This window comes from Triturus cristatus, chromosome 4_2, assembly GCF_964204655.1.
Source record: "Triturus cristatus chromosome 4_2, aTriCri1.1, whole genome shotgun sequence".
NCBI classification, from domain to species: domain Eukaryota; kingdom Metazoa; phylum Chordata; class Amphibia; order Caudata; family Salamandridae; genus Triturus; species Triturus cristatus.
In genome coordinates, this window is record NC_140586.1 from 878,956,314 (window position 1) to 878,979,986 (window position 23,673).

General features: G+C 48.0%; 1 protein-coding gene across 2 annotated transcripts in view; it reads right to left on the minus strand.

Annotated features, from left to right (window-relative positions):
- Positions 1 to 1,628: 1,628 nt before the first annotated feature.
- The window catches only part of LOC146835316 (uncharacterized), a 133,664-nt gene continuing 111,619 nt past the window's right edge, over positions 1,629 to 23,673 (minus strand). The window contains exons 1-2 of one of the 2 annotated variants that reach the window (XM_085600180.1): positions 6,564 to 7,244; positions 1,629 to 3,301 (exon numbers count right to left, since the gene is read on the minus strand). In XM_085600180.1, coding sequence (XP_085456306.1) covers positions 3,289 to 3,301; positions 6,564 to 6,994 — 444 coding nt within the window. In that variant the 5' untranslated portion in view covers positions 6,995 to 7,244 and the 3' untranslated portion in view covers positions 1,629 to 3,288. Of the gene's footprint in view, positions 3,302 to 6,563; positions 7,245 to 23,673 lie in introns of those variants that run through there. The other variant, XR_014960419.1, reaches the window with a different exon arrangement.

A 23,673-nucleotide genomic window follows, 5' to 3' on the forward strand; every position in this document is an offset into this window, starting at 1 on the left:
GAATTTATCGCCCTTGAGTAACGTGTTGTTAATAACACGCACCCAGGGCGATAATACCAGAGATAGCCTGCGATAATATAATTATCGCTAAGCACGGCCAGCGATAATTATTGCTGGCCATTGTTAATATGTCCCCCAATCAGGTATCTTTGGAGCAGAGGTGCATGGCAACATCCTACTACGAGTCGGGTCTGGTTCTATGTCACTTAGGGGCATATCAACAACAACCAGCGATAATTATCGCAAAGCGCACTTAGCGCTAGGATAATTATCGCCGGCTAGCGTTGATTTTTATCGCTGAGGTAGCGTGCTATTAGCAACGCTTATCTCAATAGCGATAAAAATCCTCACGCTAAGTGGCTAACGTGAGATTATCGCTAGAAACCCAGCGATAATCTCACGTTAGCTTGTTGATAGGGACAGACAAACTTAGCCATGATATCCTCCTTCCATAGGATATCATGGCTAAGTCAGAAAAATACCAGACGTAAAAAAGCAGCGTTAACCGCGGGTAGCGCTGCTTTTTTGTCTCTAACAGGGTTAGCGACATTCTTGATAATAGGAGAAATGTCTCTTAGCGACTTTTCTCCTATTATTTTACTCTGGAACACCCCCTTTGCATCTCATTAGAGATGCAAGGGGAAGCGTAGAGTAAAAGGGTGCTAACATGCGAATTTGCATGTTAGCACTCTGTTGTTGATAGGGCGCTAGTTTTATCTCTGCTTTTTTGGCTTTTAAAGCCAAAAAAGCAGATATAAAGCCCTTGTTGATATGCCCCTATGTGGTTTTAGGGTTAATTTTGCTTCACGTTCATTACGGGACCAATTATGGTGTGTGTGGTGTACTTGTCAGTGTGCTGCGGTGAGTCGGGTCTTATTGTTGTCAGTTACGTGGGCACAGTGTTATCTCTACTTGCACTCACCACGGCTCCGTATTGGTTATATCTGGGCATTATTCAAAATTACTTGACAGGCTGGGCTTGCTTATGCTTGTTTCCCATATATATTATGTGGGGTCAGGGCTAATATTATATCTACTTGGGACCCTTTCAATGTATGAATCCTCGCCTCTATTACACGCTACTATTGTGTGTTTTCTCTTGGTTAAGATGATGCAGTGACGGTTCTTATGAAAAGAGATATTAATACAGCTCAGATATATGTACGCTTTGCTTAGATTTTAGGAAGTGTCATCAAAAGACACACAATTTTGCTTTACTTTACTGAGATTTGAGTAGTATTTAGCAGTTTGAATCGTCGAATACACAAGGTAGGTACAGGATATGTCTTACGTGGTACCATGGTTTACGATATGTACTTCACGTACATAGATACAAATTGCTATTATATGGTGTCCCTCATTTAGGTTTACACGTACTTTTGGCAGGTATCATATATATATATATTTATATTTTTTTGTCTTCTTTTGTATCAGCACACGGGCTTGGAGAGTTTTTTTTCTCCATGCATGTGGAGATTCACCTGTTTTTCTGGTGGTAGTGGCCTTTATGAACACTATATTTCACTTCTAAACTTAGTCAACAACAAGGGTATGTATTGACCTTTACTTTACACACGAGATTAGTCGCGCCTCTGGGTATTCATCTATGTGACATTCATGGTTTTCAATTCACACTATGGTGGTTTGGTGCATTTCTTACATTGCTTACTTTTTTTTGGGGGGGGAGGCAAAAACTTTTATTAAGTGCTCAAAAGTTGCGATACATAGTTCTAAGGAAGTGGTACCTCTCCACTTAGGGAGGGCAGTCCACTTTAACTTTTCAATCAATGTATTTTAACATTTACATTCCATCAGTTTTGGATTCAGAATATTTGCGAATAGCGTTTACGGTTTTAATGGGGCCGCCACTTTAAAGAGTACAGTGGGGAAGGAGGGTTTTGTTACAGTTCTTCCTCTTCCTCACTTTTCTTCTTGTCCTTTCTTCTTGTCCATGGCTGCATAGTCTCTTAGCAGGCTGAGCACCATCCTGCGGCACCCTTCTCTGTTTACCACCTTTCCATTGGTCACCAGGCAGGTCCTGGCGTACAGGAGAATGTCCTTCATACAACAGAGGGGCCTCCAGCACCCCTGGATAGCTTCCTCTGTGTGCGTCCCTGGAAACAGCCCATAGAGCATGGACTGGTCCGTTATGTTCTTGTAGGGGATGAGGGCTACCAGCTCTTGTTGTACAGCAGCCTGTAGTCTCTGGGCAAAGGGGCAGTTCCATAAAAGATGGTGTGCAGACTCCTCTGCGGGGCATCCCCTTGGGCAGTTCCTGTGCAGGCACAGGTCTCTGCTGTGCATTAATGACCTCACTGGCAGGCCCCCCTTCATGGTCATCCATGCAATGTCCTTGTGTCTGTTGGTCAGAATTGGGGAGGATACATTTCCCCACACGTGACTTGCCATTACTGGTGGCAGGTCGCTCACTGGTTCAGTGGTGTCCCTGGACCTGATCAGTTTGTGGATTGTCTTGGGCTTCCAAAGGCTAGGAGTAACAAAGTTCTGCCCAAATTCCTCCACAAATTTTTCCACCTCTCTGTAGTACTTTGGGAGGTCCCAGTTGAATGTCACTGCAATCTCTCAGTTATCCCATCCCAGCCGACTCCACACGGGGAGGAGAAAAAAGAGGGACACCTTGTAGGAGGAGTGGTCCTTGTCCACATTTGACAGGGTTATTCGGACACAGCCACACACAAAGCAGGCCCTGTGGATCGTTGAGTTGTCAGGGACTGCCTTCCCCCCTTTGCGGTGCTCCTTGTGCAGGACTGACCTTTTCACCCTGTCCATCTTTGAGTGCCAGACAAAATGGAACACCATGCTGTTGATGGCCTGTGCTACATTGGCTAGGCCCGTGTTACATACTGAAGCACAGGCAGTGCGTCGTTCCTGAGCACCAGAGCCTTCCTTTCAATGCTCAGGTTTCTCAGACTCCAGAGGCCCAGTTTTTGCCGCACCTTGGACAGGCGTTCGTTCCAGCTCTTCGCAGCCGCCCCTGGTCCTCCAAACCAGACGACAAAGATCTTCATCAGTCCTGCCTCGATGGGGAAGGGGAGAGGCTTGTTGCAGAGAGCCCATCGCCCGAAGAGTTTCGCCTGTGACTTGTCCACATTGATTTTCACCTCATATGCCTTGCCAAAGACCGTGCACGCCTCCAGCAGGGATTAGACCGATTTCCCATCCGCACAGAAGAGGGTGACGTCGTCCATGTACAGTGAACACTTGACCTCCTTCTTCGTGTCGTCAGGTGTTGGGATCCCTCTGATGTTTGGGATCTTCCTGATGTACTCAGCGAGTAGCCCTATAACCAAAACAAACAGAGGTGGTGAGAGCGGGCAGCCTTGTCTTACCCCAGACCTGATAGGAAAGGGGTCTGTTTTACAACCATTTACAATGACTGATTTGAAGATGTCTCTATACATTACTTTAACGTAACTGCAGAAGCGCTCCCCAATACCCAAAACCGTGCAGTACCCTCTCCATGAACTCATGGGAGACGCGGTCGAGTGCCTTCTCCTGATCTAGACAGACCAGGGCAGCCCGGATCTTGCGGTGCGTGATGTGTCCCTGATCAGTGCGAGGCTATCTGCGCCCCTGTGCCCCGGGACCCCGCAGGCTTGGTCTGGGTGAACTAACTCGCCAATGGTGCCCTTCAGTCTATTTACTAGTTTCTTTGCCAGGATCTTGTAGTCTGCATTCAGGAGAGAGATGGGGCGCCAGTTCTTGAGGTCACATCTCTCCCCCTTATGGGGCAGATTTACAAGCCCCTTGCGTCACTTTTGCACCGTCGTTGCGTCACTTTTGTGACACAGCGGCAGCGTAAAAGTTGCGGCCCATTTACAACGTGACGCATCTAGGGAGATGCGTCACGTTGTGAAGCCCTGCACCACATTAAACCTGTGTCAGGTTTAATGTATACAGGGTGGGCGTTCCGTCGTAGGAAGCCCCGTAAAAGTGACGCAGTGAAATCTACAAGATTTCACTGAGTCACTTTTACGTCCATGCTGCGTCAAATCCCTGCGCCTGCTTGTAGCAGGCATGAGGAGTGACACAGCATGTTAGGCATAGGGCGCCCCTGAGCATAGCTGGAGTTGCGTCGTGCTTGCGACACGACCAGCAATGCGTGACTTTTCCGTCAACAGATGCGTCAGAATTTCTGACGCATCTGTCAATCCTTGCGCCATGGTGCGCCGAATTGTAAATATGGCGCATCCATGGTGACGCAAGGATTTGGAATGTTGGCGCAGGGAAAGTGATGCTTCTCTACAGTTGCGTCACTTTCTTGTAAATCTGCTCCCATGTTTATACAAGAGCGCAATCTTACCTTCCCTTAGAGTGTGGGGTATGATTCTCTCCGTCTCCATCTCCTCATACAGCTGCAGGAGATTTGGTCCCATTAAGTCTCACATTGAGGCATAGAATTCGACTGGGAGACCGTCACTACCTGGCGTCTTTCCCGACTTGAAGGATTTAACTGCAAGGTGCAGCTCCTCCAAAGTGAGGGGGGCATTAAGGGCTTCTCTCACTGTTGGGGAAAGTTCTTGGGATACCAGACAGATACTTTTCTGCTTGATCTCCCTCTGACCTCTTCTCTGAGTAGACGTCCCCATAGAAGTCTGTCAAAACCTTCCTAATGTACTCCCTTGTGTCACAGAGGGTTCCCTCCTTATTGTGCAGTTGAACCAGAGGGGTGTGCGCAGAGTGGATTTTCCTAAAGAAGGAGTTGCATTTCTCCCCCTTCTCCAGGTTCTCCACCTTGGAATGGAAAATGATCCTCCTGGATTTGTCATGAAAGTGCTCGCTCAGCTCTTTCTTGACTTCCTCCAGTGGGCTCATGACGTCCCATCCCCGGAGTTGGAGGTCGTGCAGTTCTTGCAGCTCTTGCTGTAGTCTACTGAACTCCCTCTTTCTCCCCCTTGCAACCTGCCTGCCCACATTCTTGAATAAATCCTGGATCCTGCCTTTGACCCATTCCCACTGTTCCCCTGTGGACTGGAAGGTGTCTTTCATGGCTTACCACTGGGTGTATGTCTCCCTAAGCTCCTCCTTCACCCCCTCTTGCTCCAGCAGAGAGCTATTCAGGGGCATATTATCAGGTTAGATGTCCTTCACATCTAACATGGGCTTCAATTGGAATTCCATTGAGCATATTATCAAGCCCATTATCGCCGTTTTAGCGGCAGTTTTCTGCCGCTAAAGTGGCGATAATTTTATCGCATGTCTTGATAATATGCCCCTCAGTTTCCAAGGGGCATATTAATAAGGACTTTATCTCCGCTTTTTTGGCTTTAAAAGCCAAAGAAGCGGAGATAAAAATATCGACCTATCAACAACAGGGTGCTAACATGCAAAATCGCATGTTAGCACCCTTTTTCACTATGCTTCCGTTTGCATCTCACAAAAAGCAGCGCTAACCACAGTTAATGCTGCTTTATTACGTCAGCTAATTTTCAGACTTAGCCATGTAATCCAATGGGAGGTGGATTACATAGCTAAATCCACCATGGGCTATCAACAAGGATATCCCTATTCTTGTAGTTTTATCGCTGCATTACCAGTGATAACCTCCCAAAATGCCGCTATCGCTGGATTTGTTATCGCCTAGGCGGTTAGCGTTGTTAATAACGTGATAACCAGGCGATATTATCCAGCGATAGTGGGCGTTAAAAAAATTAACGCTAAGCGCCCTTAGCGTTAATTTTCCCTGTTCCTTGTTAATATGCCCCCAAGTACCTGGACCTGTCAGGAACTTGCCTGTCAGTTCCCCTTGGAAGTGGATAGCTCTGTGGTTAGAGAAATGCACTGTCGCCATTGGATGTTGCTTGATCTTCACTGATCGAGAGGTAAAGATTAAGTCTATCCTGGAGCGCAAGGAGCCATCAGGGCGACTCCAGGTGAAGTTCCTGGCGTTTGCCCCCATGGACCCAATGACATCTGTCAGGGAGGCCTCACCCACCATCTCCACCAGTAGTTCCGCAGCATCATCCATCTATCCTTCCCCAGCCCTGGCTACGCATCTTCCACCTGCTTCTAGAATACAGTTGAAATTTCCACCCATTAAAATTGTTCTTGAGGTGACAAGCTGTGGCCTGAGGCGCTGAAACAGCTCCCGTTGCTCGCCTACGTCAGAGGGAGCGTACACATTGATAAGTCTAACTGGCTCTCCTGCCCACGAACCATCAACGACAAGAGCCCTGCCGCCCTCCAGTTCGGTGACTGAGTCCATTGTGAAACGCCTTCCTCTGGTTAAGGTATTCACTCCTACGGACTGCTGTTTCCCCCGAGACCAAAAGGAAGGCCCTAGGGTCCACTGCTGTTCTAGGTGCTTGTATGATGTTGTGAAGGGGGTGGAGCATTCCTATATTATGTACACATCACACCCCTGGCTGACAAGAAAACTCAAATTACTAGCACATCTGCGCCTGTCTCTAATACTTCTGACATTTACGGAAAATAATGAAATAGCCATCATTAATTAGTTTTTAAAAGTTTAACTTAATACTTAAAGACTAATTATCAAGTCAAAGCAATTGGTTACAAATACAAGTGACAAGGCTACTTACAAGGCTTGTTCAGCCTCCTGTTGGGTCTCTTGTGCTGGGCCTTCCTGCTCTGCAGCTGTTGCTTGCTGTTGCATGATGGCTGCTCCACACTCTTGGCTGGGCTTGGGGTCTACCTCCTCCAGGGTGACGGGCAGGTCTTGCTCTCGGTCCTCGATGGAGGTCTCCACCTCTTCTACTGGTGATGGGGGTGGGGATGCTTCCATGGAGGTTGCCAGCGCCCTGCTGTGTGTCCTTCTTGTTTGCAGTTCCTGCAAACTTTTGCCGTGCAGTCCATGCCGGTGTAGCCTGGTTTGCTGCACCTGTTGCATAGCTTGGGCTGCCCAGGGTAGTACAGGTATCCTGAGTCGCGCCCTAGGGAGAAGCTGGAAGAAGGGTGGTGGATTCCATTTGGGGCTGACGGGTCCTCCTTCAGCTTTACCATCACTGTCCATTTACCATACCAGATGCTGTCCAGGTTGCGGGAGGGTTCTTTCGTCACTGTGCAGCGGTGGCATAGGAAGGTTGTCAGGTCTTGGATATTGACGTGTGGGTTGTAGATGTGCACGGTCATTCTCTTGACTTCCAGCACGAGCTGGCATTCCAGGTGGAAGTCAGATAAAAGTTTCTCCTCCCATTGTGACCAGCACATTTGCCAATACCTCCAGCAGATTTGTTCAGACATGAACATAAGCAGGTAGGTGCCTTTGGGTGCATCCGACATGATGCAACGGATTTCTGCTGCTGTGAAACCCATCTTGGTTACCAGCAGCTCAGTGAAGATCTTCCTGCTCAGGTGCGGTGTGGAGCCATCTGGTTCCAGCTTCCTCTGCAGCTTTACGGTGTTGTGGAAACATGGATTCAGTGGTCTGCTCATCTTGCTGCTCTGCTGTGCTGTTCCCAGAAGAAGAGGAGTTTCTCAGGGAGCTGGCAGCAGGTAGGTAATCCTCAAGGCCAGTAAACAGGGTCCCTCTTTATGTTGGTGGAGGACACAGGCAGACCCTCAGTGGTAGAGGTCTCCTTCAGGCTGGCAAGGGATCCTCAGCTGGCAGGCAGCTCCTGCAGGTAGTCCACAGCAAGCAGGCAGTCCACAGCAGGTAGGAAGGCAGTCCAAAGCAGGCAGGCAGCTCCAGCTGTCAAGGCAGCCCCAGTGAGTCAGGCAGCTCCAGCAGATCAGGTAGCCCCAGGAGGCAGGCAGCTCCAGGCGGCGGGAGGCTTCAGCAGGCAGGAGTCCTCAGCAGGCAGGAAGGAAGGTCCAGAAAGCAGGTATACTCAGCAGAAAAAGCTTCAGCAGTACCACTTAAAATTGCATATCTGTGGGTAAAAGCACCAAGTAGCTCTTTTGCAGAACAGTGACCTCGTGGTGTCTCCCCTCCCAGGTAAGTATTTGTTTTTTTTATCTATCTATCCGTCAAGCCCTTTTCTCAGCCAGTCAGTCAAGCCATCCAGCCACGCTAGCCAGCCTTGCCTTACAGCCTGGCCAACGAACCCATCAACTCGGCTCGTGGTACTTAGCAGAGGGTACTCAGCACCGCCTTCCAGCCTGTCCAGCCCGGCCCCCCACCGGCAGCCAACCAGCCCAGCCGAACTGTGTGAACAACTTCACAGTCAGCCATTAGCCTGTCAGCCTTCAGCCGGTCGGACCCAGGAGAGCGCCACCAGACAAGGGGTCAGCTTAGCCTTTCGGCTCCGCCTTTCAGCTGAGGACGTCAGCTTGACCTCATCAGCAATAGCCGGCCTGCACAGCAGTCCAACTCAGCCGACCGGCTTGCGTAAAAAAATCAACGGTCGGCCAGTCTGCCAGTCAACTCCCCTCACAGCAAGCTGCCCAGCAGTGCAGCCGTTCAGTTACTAAAACGTCACTGAAAACGTCATCTTACACGTGACCGTCTTAGCCTAAAGGCGATAAGCGGTAACTATTTGATTACATTGAGGTGTTATTTTGAGTGACTTTTGTACAGGTTTGCACAGGCTACACTTGAGCAACGTATTGGAGTACTGGCAGGGTCTCGCTCCGCAGGACCAAAGACTTCCCTTCGATCGTCAGCTTTGGGAGGTTCCAGAGTCTTAGCAACTGCCTCGTCTTCACCAGTCTCTCTTCCCATGTTTTAACCGCTGCACCTTCTCTGCCGAGCCAGAGTTCAAGGATCTTCAGGAAGTCCTGCTTGATGGGGAATGGCAGTGGGTCTCAGGTGGGGGTCCAGTGTACAAAGAATAGGGTTTCCGACTTGGTGCTGTTGATCTTTGCTCCTGATGTTTTCTCAAACTCGATACAAGACCTCTCCAGCTCCTTCACAGATTGTCTGTCCGCACATAAGACTGAGATGTTGTCCATGTAGAGGGAGCACTTCACTTCGCCTTGTCCCCTGTTTCCTGGTACCTTCACTCCTCTGATGTTCTTGTTCTGTCAGATGCGTTCGGCGAGGAGCTCAATCATGCATATGAATAGAGGGGGAAAGCAGGAAGCCCTGCCTCACCCCAGACAGGCCGGGGAAGATGTCTGTTCTCCAGCCATTTATGAACTCCATGCTGGAGATGTGTCCATACCACGTCACAGAAGTCCCCCAGTTCCAGTGCTCTGAGTATCTGGTCCATGAACTCATGGGAAACGCGGTTCAATGCCTTTTCCTGATCCAGGCTGACCAAGGCCATCGGGACCTTGCGGCTCTTGACATACTCGATCGTGTCCCAGACCTGGGCCAGACTGTCTGTGATTTGCCGACCCGGTATCCCACAGGACTGGTCATGGTGGACTATCTTCGCTATCACTTTCTTTAGGTGATTGCCCATCACCTTTGCAAGAATCTTGTAGTCCACATTGAGGAGAGAGATGGGCCTCCAGTTCTTGAGGTCTACTCTCTCTCCCTTCTGTTTGTACAAGAGTGTTATCATACCCTCTCGCAGGGATTGCGGCATACTGCCCTTGCCCACCATCTCCTCGTAGAGGTCCAGCAAGTCTAGCCCGATCAGGTCCCACAGTTTGACATAAAGTTCCACTCGGAGACCGTCATTTCAAGGTGTCTTGCCTCTCTTGGAGGTCGTGGCAGCCAAGTGCAGCTCTTCTATGGTGAAGGGCGCATTCAGGCCTTCTCTCTATTCCCGACCCAGGGGCAGATTTACATGCCCCCTGCGCCACCATTATGTCACTTTTTATGACGTACTGGTGGTGCAGGGGGCTCCTCCATATTTACAAGGACAGGGAAAGCCACCCTGCGTGACTTTTCCTCTCCTTGTAAATACGCCCCCTTCACACGTAGGACTTTGCGTTGAAGGGGCATTCCATGGGTGTTGCTGTGAGTGTTCCCACACAGCACCCATGGAACAAGATACATATCCAGATTTACGACAAATTGTAAATCTGGAGATGCGTCTGAATGCTACGCCACCCTAGGGGTGGCGTAGCGAGGCGCAGCGAGGAGAAATGTTTTCATTTCTCCTCGTTTTTTCCTCTTTCAAAGCGTGCTGCATTCTACAGCACGCATTGAAAGAGGTGCCCCTTCCTGCACAAAAATCTCCCCATGTCGCAGGCATCCTTGCACCAAGATGCAAGGGTGCCTGCGCCAGCGCATGGCTGCAGTTTGCGCGCCAGCGCAGGGGGAAGCACAGAGATGCGACATATTCTTGTAAATATGTCGCATCCCTGTGCTTTGGAAGTGCCGCAGCGTGGCGCAGCCAAAGGGCCTGCGGTACCGCGCTGCGGCACTTTCTTGTAGATCTGCCACCCAGTCTCTTTGAGATGCACTCCAGAAAAATATACGCCTGGGCTCTCTTCGACAACTTCGATGAGTAGAGTTCGCCATAAAAGTCGGTTACTCACTTTGGAGGTTGGCCTCCGAGTCTTAAAACTCTACCAGCGGTGTGTGGGCAGAGTGAGGTTTCTTAAAGAAGAACAAGTTGCATTTCTCGAGGTTCTCGGTTCTGGTCCAGAAGATTTTCTTGGATTCTTCCGTAAAGAGCTCCGTGACTCATTTTATGGTTTCATCCAGGTCGTCGTCCACGTCCCATCCCCTAATCTCGAGTTCGTACAGGTGCTGCAGTTGCCTCTGCAGCTTCTTGAATGACCTCTTCTTATCCCATGCAGCAGCTCTGCTTGCATCCTGTAAGAACCTCCGGAACCTGTCCTTCACCCATTCCCACTACTCGCTGGTGGAGTGAAAGAAGTCCTTCATGTCCCTCCACTCTACATACACGGTTCTGAGGTTCGCCACTAACTCCTCATTTTCCAGCAAAGAGCAGTACAGCTTCCAAGATGCCTGGGCCAGGGGGGAACTTCCCTGTAAGTTCCCCCTCGAAACGTACTGCTCTGTGATAAGAGAAGTGCAGAGCGACCATGGAGCTTCGCCCAGTCTTTACTGTTAGGGAGGTGAATAGGAAGTCGATCCGTGAACGCACCGATCCGTCCAGCCTACTCCAGGAATAATTCCTGGCATTCGACCCCATGCTCTCAATGACATCCCGGAGGGACGCCTCACCAATTATCTCCACCAATAGCCTGGACGTCACATCCATTCCTGCAGAGCCAGACCCACTGCGTCCATCCAACTCTACTAGCAGTTGAAATCACCACCCATCAGGATGGTTCTGGAGGTCACAAATTGGTTTTTCTGGTGGCAGTGGCCTTTATGAACACTATATTTCACTTGTAAACTTAGTCAACAACAAGGGTATGTATTGGCCTTTACTTTACATGCGAGATTAGTTTTGCCTCTGGGTATTCATCTATGTGACATTCATGGTTTTCAATTCACACTATGGTGGTTTGGTGCATTGTACATTCGTATTTGCTTACATTGCCTACTTTTTTTGGGGGGGAGGCAAAAACTTTTATTGCATATCAGCAGGGATGAGCCACTTATTGTGCGTCCCGACTCCGCTACCATGGATGCGCCGCATTTACAATGCGGCACACCATGGGGCAAAAATGGACAGATGCGTGACGCATCTACTGCCGTAAAGGCGACGCATTGCTGGAGTTGCGTCGTAAGCGCGACGCAGCTCCAGCAAGGCTCGGGGGTGCCCTATCTTTAAAATGCTGCGTCAATCCTTACGCCTGCTTCAAGCATGGCCTTAAAAGTGGCTGAGTGAAATCTTGTAGATTTCACTCAGGCCCTTTTAGGAGGCGTTCCTGCGCTGGAGCGCCCCCCCCCCTCCGCCGGAACGCCTACATGTGGCGCAGGGCTTTACAACGTGATGCATCTCCCAGATGCGTCACGTTGTAAGTACCCCGCACCATGGCGCTGGCTTTGCGCCGCTGCTGCATCACAAAAGTGACGCAACGGCAGCGTAAAAGAGGCGTAAGGGGCTTGTAAATCTGCCCCATAGTTTTTAAGGAAGTGGTACCTCTTCCCTTAGGGAGGGCAGTCCACTTTAACTTTTCAATCAATGTATTTTCACATTTACATTCCATCAGTTTGGGATTCAGATATATTTGCAATGAGTGTGCTTATTACGGTTGTAATGGGGCCGCCACTTTAAAGAGTACAGTGGGGAAGGAGGGTTTTGTTACAGTTCTTCCTCTTCCTCACTTTCCTTCTTGTCCATGGCTGCATAGTCTCTTAGCAGGCTGAGCACCATCCGGCGGCACCCTTCTCTGTTTACCACCTCTCCATTGGTCACCAGCTGGGTCCTGGCGTGGAGGCGAATGTCCTTCATACAACAGAGGAGTCTCCAGCACCCCTGGATAGCTTCCTCTGTGTGCGTCCCTGGAAACAGCCCATGCAGCATGGACTGGTCCGTTATGTTCTTGTAGCGGATGAGGGCTACCAGTTCGTGTCATACGGCAGCCCGTAGTCTCTGGGCAAAGGGACATGTCCAGGAAAGATGGTGTGCATATTCCTCTGCAGGGCATCCCCTTAGGTAGTTCCTCTGCAGGCACAGGCCTGTGCTGTGCATGAATTACCTCACTGGCAGGCACCCCTTGATGGTCATCCATGCAATGTCCTTGTGTCTATTGGTCAGAATTGGGGAGGATGGGGAGGATGCATTTCCCCACACGTGACTTGCCATTGCTGATAGCAGGCCGCTCAGTGGTGTCCCTGGACCTGATTAGTTTGTGGATTCTCTTGGGCTTCCAAAGGCTAGGAGTAACACAGTTTAGCCCAAATTCCTCCACAAATTTTTCTACCTCCCTGTAGTACTTTGGGAGTCCCAGGTGAATGTCACTGCGTTCTCTCATTTATCCCATCCCAGCCGACTCCACATGGGGAGGAGGAAAAAGTGGGACACCTTGTAGGCGGAGTGGTCCTTGTCCACATTTGACAGGGTTATTCGGACATAGCCACACACAAAGTTTTCCCTGTGGATCGTTGAGATGTCAGGGACTGCCTTCCCCCCTTTGCGGTGCTGCTTGTGCAGACTGACCTTTTCACCCTGTCCATCTTTGAGTGCCAGACAAAATGGAACACCATGCTTTTGATGGCCCGTGCTACATTGGCTAGGCCTGTGTCACATACTGCAGCACAGGCAGTGCGTCGTTCCTGAGCACCAGAGCCTTCCTTTCAATGCTCAGGTTTCTCAGACTCCAGAGGCCCAGTTTTTGCCGCACCTTGGCTCTTCGCAGCCGCCCCTGGTTCTCCGAACCAGACGACTAGGATCTTCATCAGTCCTGCCTCGACGGGGAAGGGGAGAGGCTCGTTGCAGAGGTCCCATCGCCCGACGAGTTTCGCCTGTGACTTGTCCACATTGATTTTCACCTCATATGCCTTGCCAAAGTCCGTGCACGCCTCCAGCAGAGATTGGACTGATTCCGCATCCGCACAGAAGAGGGTGACGTCGTCCACGTACAGTGAACACTTGACCTTCTTCTTCGCGTCGTCAGGTGTCGGGATCCCTCTGATGTTTGGGATCTTCCTGATGTACTCAGCGAGTAGCTCTATAACCAAAACAAACAGAGGTGGGGAGAGCGAGCAGCCTTGTCTTACCCCAGACCTGATAGGAAAGAGGTCTGTTTTACAGCCATTTACAATGACTGATCTGAAGGTGTCTCTATACATTACTTTAACGTAACTGCAGACGCGCTCCCCAATACCCAAAACCATGCATTACCCTCTCCATGAACTCATGGGAGACATGGTCGAATGCCTTCTCCTGATCTAGACAGACCAGGGCAGCCCGGATCTTGCGGTCCGTGATGTGTCCCTGATCAGTGCCAGGCTATCTGCGCCCCTGCGCCCCGGGACCCCGCAGGCTTGGTCTGGGTGAACTAACTCTCCAAGGGTGCCCTTCAGTCTATTTACTAGTCTCTTTGCCAGCATCTTGTAGTCTACATTCAGGAGAGAGATGGGGCGCCAGTTCTTGAGGTCACATCTCTCCCCCTTATGTTTATACAAGAGCGCAATCATTTCTTCCCTTAGAGTGTGGGGCATGATTCTCTCCCTCTCCATCTCCTCATACAGCTGCAGGAGATCTGGTCCCACTAAGTCTCACAATGAGGCATAGAATTCAACTGGGAGACCGTCACTACCTGGCGTCTTTCCCGACTTGAAGGATATAACTGCAAGGTGCAGCTCCAAAGTGAGGGGGGCATTAAGGGCTTCTCTCACTGTTGGGGAAAGTTCTTGGGATACCAGACAGATACTTTTCTGCTTGATCTCCCTCTGACCTCTTCTCTGAGTAGAGGTCCCCATAGAAGTCTGTCAAAACCTTCCTAATGTACTCCCTTGTGTCACAGAGGGTTCCCTCCTTATTGTGCAGTTGAACCAGAGGGGTGTGCGCAGAGTGGATTTTCCTAAAGAAGGAGTTGCATTTCTCCCCCTTCTCCAGGTTCTCCACCTTAGAACGGAAAATGATCCTCCTGGATTTGTCATGAAAGTGCTCGCTCAGCTCTTTCTTGACTTCCTCCAGAGGGCTCATGACGTCCCATCCCCGGAGTTGGGGGTCGTGCAGTTCTTGCAGCTCTTGCTGTAGTCTACTGAACTCCCTCTTTCTCCCCCTTGAAACCTGCCTGCCCACATTCTTGAATAAATCCTGGATCCTGCCTTTGACCCATTCCCACCGTTCCCCAGTGGACTGGAAGGTGTCTTTCATGGCTTACCACTGGGTGTATGTCTCCCTAAGCTCCTCCTTCACCCCCTCTTTCTCCAGCAGAGAGCTATTCAGTTTCCAAGTACCTGGACCTGTCAGGAACTTGCCTGTCAGTTCCCCTTAGAAGTGGATAGCTCTGTGGTTAGAGAAATGCACTGTCGCCATTGGATGTTGCTTGAGCTTCACTGATTGAGAGGTAGAGATTAAGGGCCTCATTTATGAGAAGTGACTTATCGCTGCGTGAAAGCAGCGATGCGTCACTTCTCAGTGCGCCCTCCTTGCGACACCAATGATGCGTCATCTTTATAATATGACTCATCATGTCGCAAAGAAGGACAGATACGTCAGTATAACTGACGTATCTGTCGGCACAAGAAGTGGCGCATTGCTGGAATTGTGTCGGAAGCCTGACGCAACTCCAGCAATGTAAAGGGCCTGCGTCACCCTAACGCAGGCGTAAGGTTTTGACGCATTGGTGTCCTAGTAGTGGCGCAGTGAAATCTCATAGATTTTGCTGCGCCACTCCTACGACCCTTTCTTGCGGGGTACGGCCACCCTGCATACATTATACCTGGCGCAGGTATAATGTAGTGCAGGGGTTTACGAAGTGACGCATTTACCTAGATGCGTCACTTTGTAGATATGGTGCAACATGGCGCATGTTTTACGCCACTGGAGCATCACAAAAAGTGACGCACCTGTGGCGCAAAAGTGACGCAGGGGCAGTCTATACTGGAGCGCAAGGAGCCATCAGGGCGACTCCAGGTGAAGTTCCTGGCGTTTGCCTCCATGGACCCAATGACATCTGTCAGGGAGGTCTCACCCACCATCTCCACCAGTAGTTTCGCAGCATGTATGTATGTATGTATTACATTTCTAAAGCGCAGGAATGACCCCCATAGAGGTATCTCCGCGCTAGCATAGAAAACAACGCAGGCTGACATGGCTTTACAAAACACAGATCTTAAATAATTCCGTCTTGAGGAGTTTTCTGAAACGCATCAAGTTAGAGCATTTCCGTAGAACCTCTCGTAGGGAGTTCCAGTGTTTAGAGGCTAGGAAGGCAACTGTTTTGCCTCCAGTTCGACTTTTCTTAAAACGAGGAACCACCAAATAACCTCTATTTTCTGACCTCAGATTCCGGTTCGGGCGATACAACTTAAACTTATCCGCCATATAGCTAGGACATTTGCCAAAGACTGCATTGTGTGCAAAGCAACAGAGCTTAAACTTAATTCGCTGACGAATAGGAAGCTAATGAAGTGACTTCAGAAGCAGGCCGGGCGGTGGTGCATGGAGAATTACTAAGAACTAAGCGTGCGGCCACGTTTTGGACAACCTGTAGTCTACTTAAAAGAGCCTCATTTGCAGATGCCAACAAAGCATTACAGTAGTGAAGGCGACCGATTATCAGAGCCTGAACTAAAGTTTTGCGTACTGTCAGAGGCAGCCAAATGAACACTCTACGCAGCATACTCAGAATGCGATAGCAGGTCCCAGCAGTGGTCATAACTTGATCTTTCATTGACAACCGTATGTCCAACTGAGCTCCTAAATTTTTTGCCACCAGAGTAGGAGAAGGAGAAAGGCCCAACACCGTCGGCCACCATCCAGGTGCCCATGAGGTGAGTGCAGGACCAAACAACAAAACTTCAGTTTTAGCCGCATTTAGCTGCAAAAAGTGGTCCGTCATCCATTCTGCTATGGCAGTCATGCCTTCCGCAAAACGTTGATCCACTAACTCCCTATCTTTATCAAAAGATAGGAGTAGTTGGGTGTCGTCTGCATAAGAAAATGGCTCAAAGCCAAACTTTCTAATAGTTTTGGCAAGGGGGGCCACGTAAATATTAAACAAGGTTGGGCTCAGACATGAGACCTGGGGCACCCCCTTACTGAGGTTCATAGTACGTGAGCGAAATGGGCCTAGATTAATAGTTTGTGTACGTTGGTCCAAAAAACTCATAAGCTATTTAAGCGCCACCTCCTGCAGTCCGATTTCTTTTAGCCGAGATATCAATTTCTGATGACAAACCGTGTCAAAAGCTGGGGGTAAATCCAATAGGACCAACATTACTCCTTTATTCTCATCTAAGGCCATTTTAATATAATCCGTAACTCCAGTAAGGGTTGTCTCTGTAGAATGATTGGACCGAAATCCAGACTGTGACGGATCAAGAGCACCATTACTTTCCAGATATTTCGTTAGTTGCGTATTAACATGGCTCTCTACCATTTTGCCCATTAAAGGAAGAAGTGAAATGGGACGGTAGTTGGAGAGCACATCATTCGCCACCTGATCTTTCTTCTTGATGGGAATTATTTGGGCTGCCTTCCAATCTAAAGGCACACTACCTTCATGTAGTGAGGAATTCAAAATCTCAGCAATAGGAGCGGCAAAAGATGAGGCCAGAAGAGCGAATTTATGAGCGGGCATAATATCCAAAGGTGAACCAGATTTCGCCTTTTTTAGCATAGCTTCTACATGTGCAATGTCCAAAGATCCAAATTGTTTCAACCCCTCTCCTGGGTCCGATCGCAGAACAGAGTACGAGTTAACCAAAGACCCTTGATCCCTCCCTAGAGGGAATTGTTTGTATATCAAGGTTATTTTATCATCAAAATATAACGCAAGGTTGTCACACAGCCCCTGCGAGTGATCAATCACCTGCATACCTGCCTTCGGATGAGTAAGAGTTTTTAGAATTTTGTAGAGATCTTTTGAGGTATTGCCTGCCTGATCCAATTTGGATATAAAATAAACCTTACGTGCCTTTTTAATATTTTTATGATAACTGGCAAGGGCTAATTTAAAATTTAATTTGTCAGCCTCCAACTGGGATTTGCGCCAAGACTTTTCCATATGTTTGCATCTGGACTTCTCACAGCGCAATACTTCCGTGTACCATTCTTCATTTTTCTTCTTTTTCCTCCTGGTAATACCAAGATGGTTTGTCCTAGGTGCCAAAGTATTAATCACCTCGCTTAAGGAAGAATTAAAAGTCTTAAGTTTAGTAGAGCTGTCCATATACTCCCTAAACATAGGCCATGCTGCGTGAAATCCCTGCGCCTGCTTGAAGCAGGCATAGGGATTGACGCAGCATTTTAGGGATGGGGCACCCCCGAGCCTTGCTGGAGCTGCGTCGCGCTTGCGACGCATCTCCAGCAATGCGCCGCATTTCCGACTGGAGATGCGTCACGCATCTGCCCATCCGAGTGCCACGGAGCGCCGCATTGTAAATGCGGCGCATCAGTGGTGGCGCACGGGTCGGCAGATACGTCGCAACTCATCTGGCGCATCTCTGCTGATTAGCAGAGATGCGCCAGAAGTCAAGAATCTGCCCCTCTTTGTTTATGCCTAGAATGGCAAATGTCAGAAGCAAAACAGGCATGAAGGCGACGGGCAAGGGGACACTCGATGGTTATTTCAAACAAGTGGAAACGGCTGTTGCCAGCGAGATTGATCTGGTTGAGCGCAGATTGTCCCTGGACCCTATTAGCCATTTGGTTCCCCTGTCCTCAATTGTTTCTATCGATGCCCCATCGGTTTGCTCATATCCCCATTTGATTCCCAATGGGTCAATAGCAGCTGACAATTCTATGATTTCTCCTGTCCCTCTACCTGAATTTAGTATAGTCCCTTCTCCTGCGGCCACAGGCACTAGACCAGTGAGAGCTGGATCTCACACAGTAATCACTCGCAGTAAGACTGCTCCTACGAAAAGGAAGGCTAAAAATATCCTTCATGGCAGCCGCCAACAGGCAAAACAGCCAAGAAACAGCAAGTCAGTATCTGGACTGGCTCAAAATGATGTTATAGTCCCATCCTCAGCTTTTGAGAGCCGGGGGGAGGGTAACAATGACTGTCTGAATTTAGATATTGAACATGGTAGTGAGGAAAGTATGTCGGATTTTGTCAAAATCCTGGATGCACATTTTAGGTCATTTGTTTCACCCTTAATGGTTAAGCTGGAATCAATAAAAGATCGCCTTAAGTCTATTGAAGCACATCTTAATACGAAGGGTTTAGTGTCGGGCCGTGTACCTCCGCAGTTTATTCACTAAATGTAGCCACAGCCTCTGTTAATAATTTGCTGGACTCTATAATTACCCCACTTCAACAACCGGTACCCTCACCTACTCCTCAGAGGCAGGTCCTAGTAATCCATCCTTAGTGCCAAGAGTTATTGGAGCCACTTACGGAGAGAAACAGGGTCACCAGAGCCCAGTGGAGAGATCAAGTTCTCTAGCACAGTCCCATGAGAGAGAACTGCCGTTACACTTACCTGCTGAGGCATCTCCTTACACTATAACACTTGCCAATGTCCCTAAAATTGAGGGTGGACAGAATGAACATTGGACCTCACTAAAATATAAGGCCCTCCACTTTTTATCTACTAAAACAGTTTTGGGACAGCATTTGTATGACAATTGTTTGATGATAAGAAGGGTGCAGTGGGTGGGTATGACTAAGAAAAGCTTAAATGGTGATTGTGTCGTCATAAGCTTCAGATCCCCCAGGTTGGTGGATAACATCTTGAGGCAGGCTGGGTCTGCCAGAATTCTAAGTGAATATGTAAATGTACTCCCTTTGGGATTTTTTTACCCCTCACACGACACCAGGCCAGTGAGCAGCAATCCCTCTAAAGGGAGAGGTCCCTATGACTTCACAGTCCCGGTCTTTAACAGATTCGATATTTTTTCAAATCTGGGCGATGGGAAAGTGACTCAGTCAAATCTTATAGATTTGACTGAGTCACTTTTCAGGGGCGTTCCTGCGACGGAACGCCCCCCCCTATGTCGACACGCCCACGTGAAACCTGACGCAGGTTTTACGTGGCGCAGGGCTTTACATCGTGACGCATCTCCATTGATGCGTCACGATGTAAATATGGCGCAACGTGGCGCAGGGTTTACACCGCCGCTGCGTCACAAAAGTGACGCAACGGCGGCGTAAAAGTGGCGCATCTCTGATATAGATCTGCCCCATAGTGTTTTGGATCTGTTTACCAAGCCTGAGGTAGTTAACAATAGGAAGGACAAACTCGACATCCGTCCTACGGATCAGGCTCGTAGGATCAGATGGAATAGAGTCATACCGGGTGACTTTCATACTAACTTAAAAAGTAAGGTAGGTCCTGAGCTGGACATATGTTTGAATCTGGAAGCAGACGATGCTGGTGTTTTAGAGGCATATTCAAAAATTTGTACACAGATATCAGTAGACCTCAGTCGTACAGGGATAGCCAAAGATCCTGTTGAAAAGGGATGGTTCGATCGTAACTGTTCGTCAGCTAACAAAAAGCTGAAGGCCGCCCTGAACTGCAAGCCAGCGGAACGGGCCACAGTGGCCCTATTAAGGAAAAACTATAAGAAAGTTTTGGAATCCAGAAAAAGGCAGATAGGCGAGCATGCCTGGGAAGAATTAACCTCTGTGGACGTGCTCAAGAATAGTGCCAAATTTTGGGCCGTTGTAAATAAACCCTTTTTCCACAATCAATGTAATAACCAATTAGACTGTGGTATTCAGGAACAGTTGTGGCACTCTTATTTTAAGTCAGTCTATGAAGGGGATAATCTTGTGGAGGAGGTTATATCCACCCCCATTTTTTACCCTTATACTTTAACGGTTACTGAGAATGAGGTGGTGGACGCTATCGGCAAGTTGACATGCAATAAGGCTCCGGGCCCCGACGGCGTCCCAGCCGATCTCTTTACATCAGACATCAAGACTTGGTCTAGGGATTTAACTAATGTTTTTAATAGGGTATGTATCGTAGGGATACCTGACACTTGGTCTGAATCGGTCATTATTCCCATTTTAAAGAAAGGTAATAGAGGTGACCCTAGTTGCTATCGCCCCATTTCTCTTATTGATTCTGCGGTCAAGGTGCTGGGGCGAGGGGTTTTACGCAAAATAAATGATTGGCTGGAAGATACAGATACCCTTTCCTGTTTGCAATACGGGTTTAGGAAGGGGCGAGGGACCATAGATCAAAGCCTTAACCTCCATTTAATAATAGGTAAATACACTATTGCTAAAAGGGGCACCCTATATTTAGCTTTTATGGACCTTTCCTCGGCCTTTGACCGTGTGAATAGGTCCAAACTTTGGGGATTGCTCCTCAAATTGGGCATAGACAAAAATATTGTGTATTTCCTGGCCGATTTACATAGAGACCTAACAGCCACATTCAGATACGACATGTTAGGTAATTGCACGGGAAAAATTGGGATTATTAATGGGGTTAGGCAGGGGTGTATTTTAGCTCCTTTGCTCTTTTCACTCTATATCAATGATTTGGGTACGAGCCTCATGGGGGCGTCCCAAGATATTCCAAGGGCTGGCAAGTTCCTTTTTCCGGCATTATTATATGCGGATGATGCTGCCCTAATAGCACGTACCGCGGTGGGGCTGCAATGTCTTTTAAATGTATTTGCTAATTTTATGAAATCGTTAGACCTTAGCGTGAAATCACATGTAATGATTGTGGGTAGTAAGCCCAAAAGGCTGAAGATTTTGCACTGTGAAGGGAACATTTTATCCAGGGTCTCGAGATTCCCATATCTGGGGGTGATCTTTGACGATAAGTCTACTTGGTTGCCCCAATTAGTAGCCAAACGCAACGCCTTCTCTAGGTCCATTCTGGCCGTCTTGGACTTTGCCCGTAACTTAGGGGCAAAACCCTTAGAGGCCATATTGAAAACATATGAGGCAAAATGTATTTCCTTAGCTATGTATGGAGCGGACCTCTGGGGGTGGAAAAAATGTAAAGGCGCTGCAAGTAGCTGCGGATTAATTCTTGAAATCTATCTTATCCCTTCCCCAGTCGACACCTGGATATATTGCTCATCAGGAATGCGGGGTAGATTAGTTTACAGATCGTATAGCCTTAGCCCCGCTACTTAAATGGATCTCATTATGGTTAAACCCTGAATTAGAGTTGAACCATGAGGTTCTCAGGGACTGTTTAGCCCTTGAGTATGGTAACATTATTCCATGGTTGAACTATATCAAAAAACTAACTATAGAACTGGGTCGCCCAGAATTGTTTGACCACCCAAAAAAGTTATTAACGGGGGACGTGAAGTGGGTGAAAGATACATATAAACAGCTCGCATACTTAGTAAGGGAAGAAATGGAATTATGCAAATCAACAGTAAGGGCTCACCAGCTGTTAATCACCACCAGTGGTTTAGAACCCTATCTGAGAATTGTTAACAATATGAATCATAGATATCGGTTAAATGAGTTCTTCTGCTCACTGATCGCCCGGGGTGGACGAAGGAAATAGATTTGGAGATTTGTTCCTGTGATGGTTTTTCCATTAAAAACACTGTGCACTTTATTTTCTTTTGTAAACATTTTTGCCCCCTCCGTAAAACGTTCATTATTTCTCTTATCAAAGATAGAGGTTATAAACAAGTTAGACCTGCCCTACTGTATTTACAGTTGTTGCAAAACTCTTGGGTGATTTTTAATTTAGCAAATTTTTTATCAATAGCACTAAGATTGAGGAAAAACATTAACTGGTCATAGCCTTTATAGTGGGTTATTATGAAATCTGACCGTGTACCCTGTTTTAATTTAAAATAAAAAAAAAATGTTGTTTGTATATAAGTGATTTTATGTGTTTGGGTATAACAATTTGTATCATTGTTTTGTTAGATTTTAAGTATGCTGTCCTGATATCGATGCATTATGTATCATACTTTTATGGTTTTTGTTATGAACCGAATAAAGTATTCTTGACTGACTGACTGCGCACAGGATTGTGGGTATGCAGATTGCCGGTGATCCTACTGGGTTGCATAACCATTGGAAGAGCCTGACCTCTAGCGGCAAGAAGGAGCATTGCATCTCTCGCTCCTTCTACGAGGCGCTCGTCAGTCCTTACCAATAGCGCCTCGAGCTCCGCTTCCTCGACTTCAGACCTTCACTCTCCGGTTCAATCTTATCTGGTGTTGCCCAAAACTGGTAAACTGGTGCTGGCAGCTTCCTGAGCAAAGCTGATTTAACCCCACAGCATCAAGGCTCCCCAACACTTCTGCTCCCCCAGAAATCACAGGTGGGATCAAACGGTGCAGAGCGCCAAGACTCGGCCCGTATTTATATAATGTTCACGCAACGCAGGGTCACCTCACTGCGCTGCGTGAAAGAGCAGCAATGCACCATGGGTTTATTTACTATAATTTATGGCGCCTTCCGGCCCTTTCCTAGCGCCAACACAGAACCTGCGTGCCTGCTGCTGCATGCGGGATGGGAGGGGGCGCCCTCCTGCACAACAATTCAAGGCTCTGCCTCTGTCACTCTGCAGCAGAATGCCACTCCTTGAGATTTAACACAGAGAAAGAAAATGTAAAGATAATTTCCCTCTTACATCATAGCATTTGTTATGTAAAGATCTCCACCTCGTTTCATTCAGTTTTCTTATTTACTTCATTTTATGGTGGATCTCGCCTTTGCGCGCAATCTTCTATAATCAAACTACTGTCGTTAATCATCGCCACTTATCAAAATGACAGCCACTTTCAAAATCTTATTCAAGGTTTCTACTGTAACGCTATTTTAGCAGAACATATGCACACGTAAACGTATTTCTCACTCTCAGCGTGAAAAAACTACTCATTTACACGTGACAATGAAACGGAAGCGAGTGTGGCGTTCAAGTGGTGTCTGGGTAAACAATTCCACAACTTTACTCGAATCCATAACGAACTGTTACAGAATTTATTTGGTACATCATCACTTGCAGTACAAGTGTAATAGTCCTTCTGTAAATCCAACCCCTGCATCTTAATCAACTGTAAATACAATGGGGCAGATTTACAAGCCTCTTGCGCCACTTCTCCCATGTTAAAAGTGACGCAAAAGTAGCGCAAGGAGCTTATAAATCTGCCCCAATATTTTTTACTTCAAAGTAGATCTCGCACTCTGACGAGATCCTACAAAAATTACCAAATCACCGATTATCACCGTCACACAAAGTACGATGAACATCGACAAGATAATTAAGTTATTTTGTTGTAGTATGCCACTATGAGTGCTGCCTCTTGTATCATAGATATCACTTATAAAAATTACAGTCACTTCGCAAATGTTATTCAAAATTTC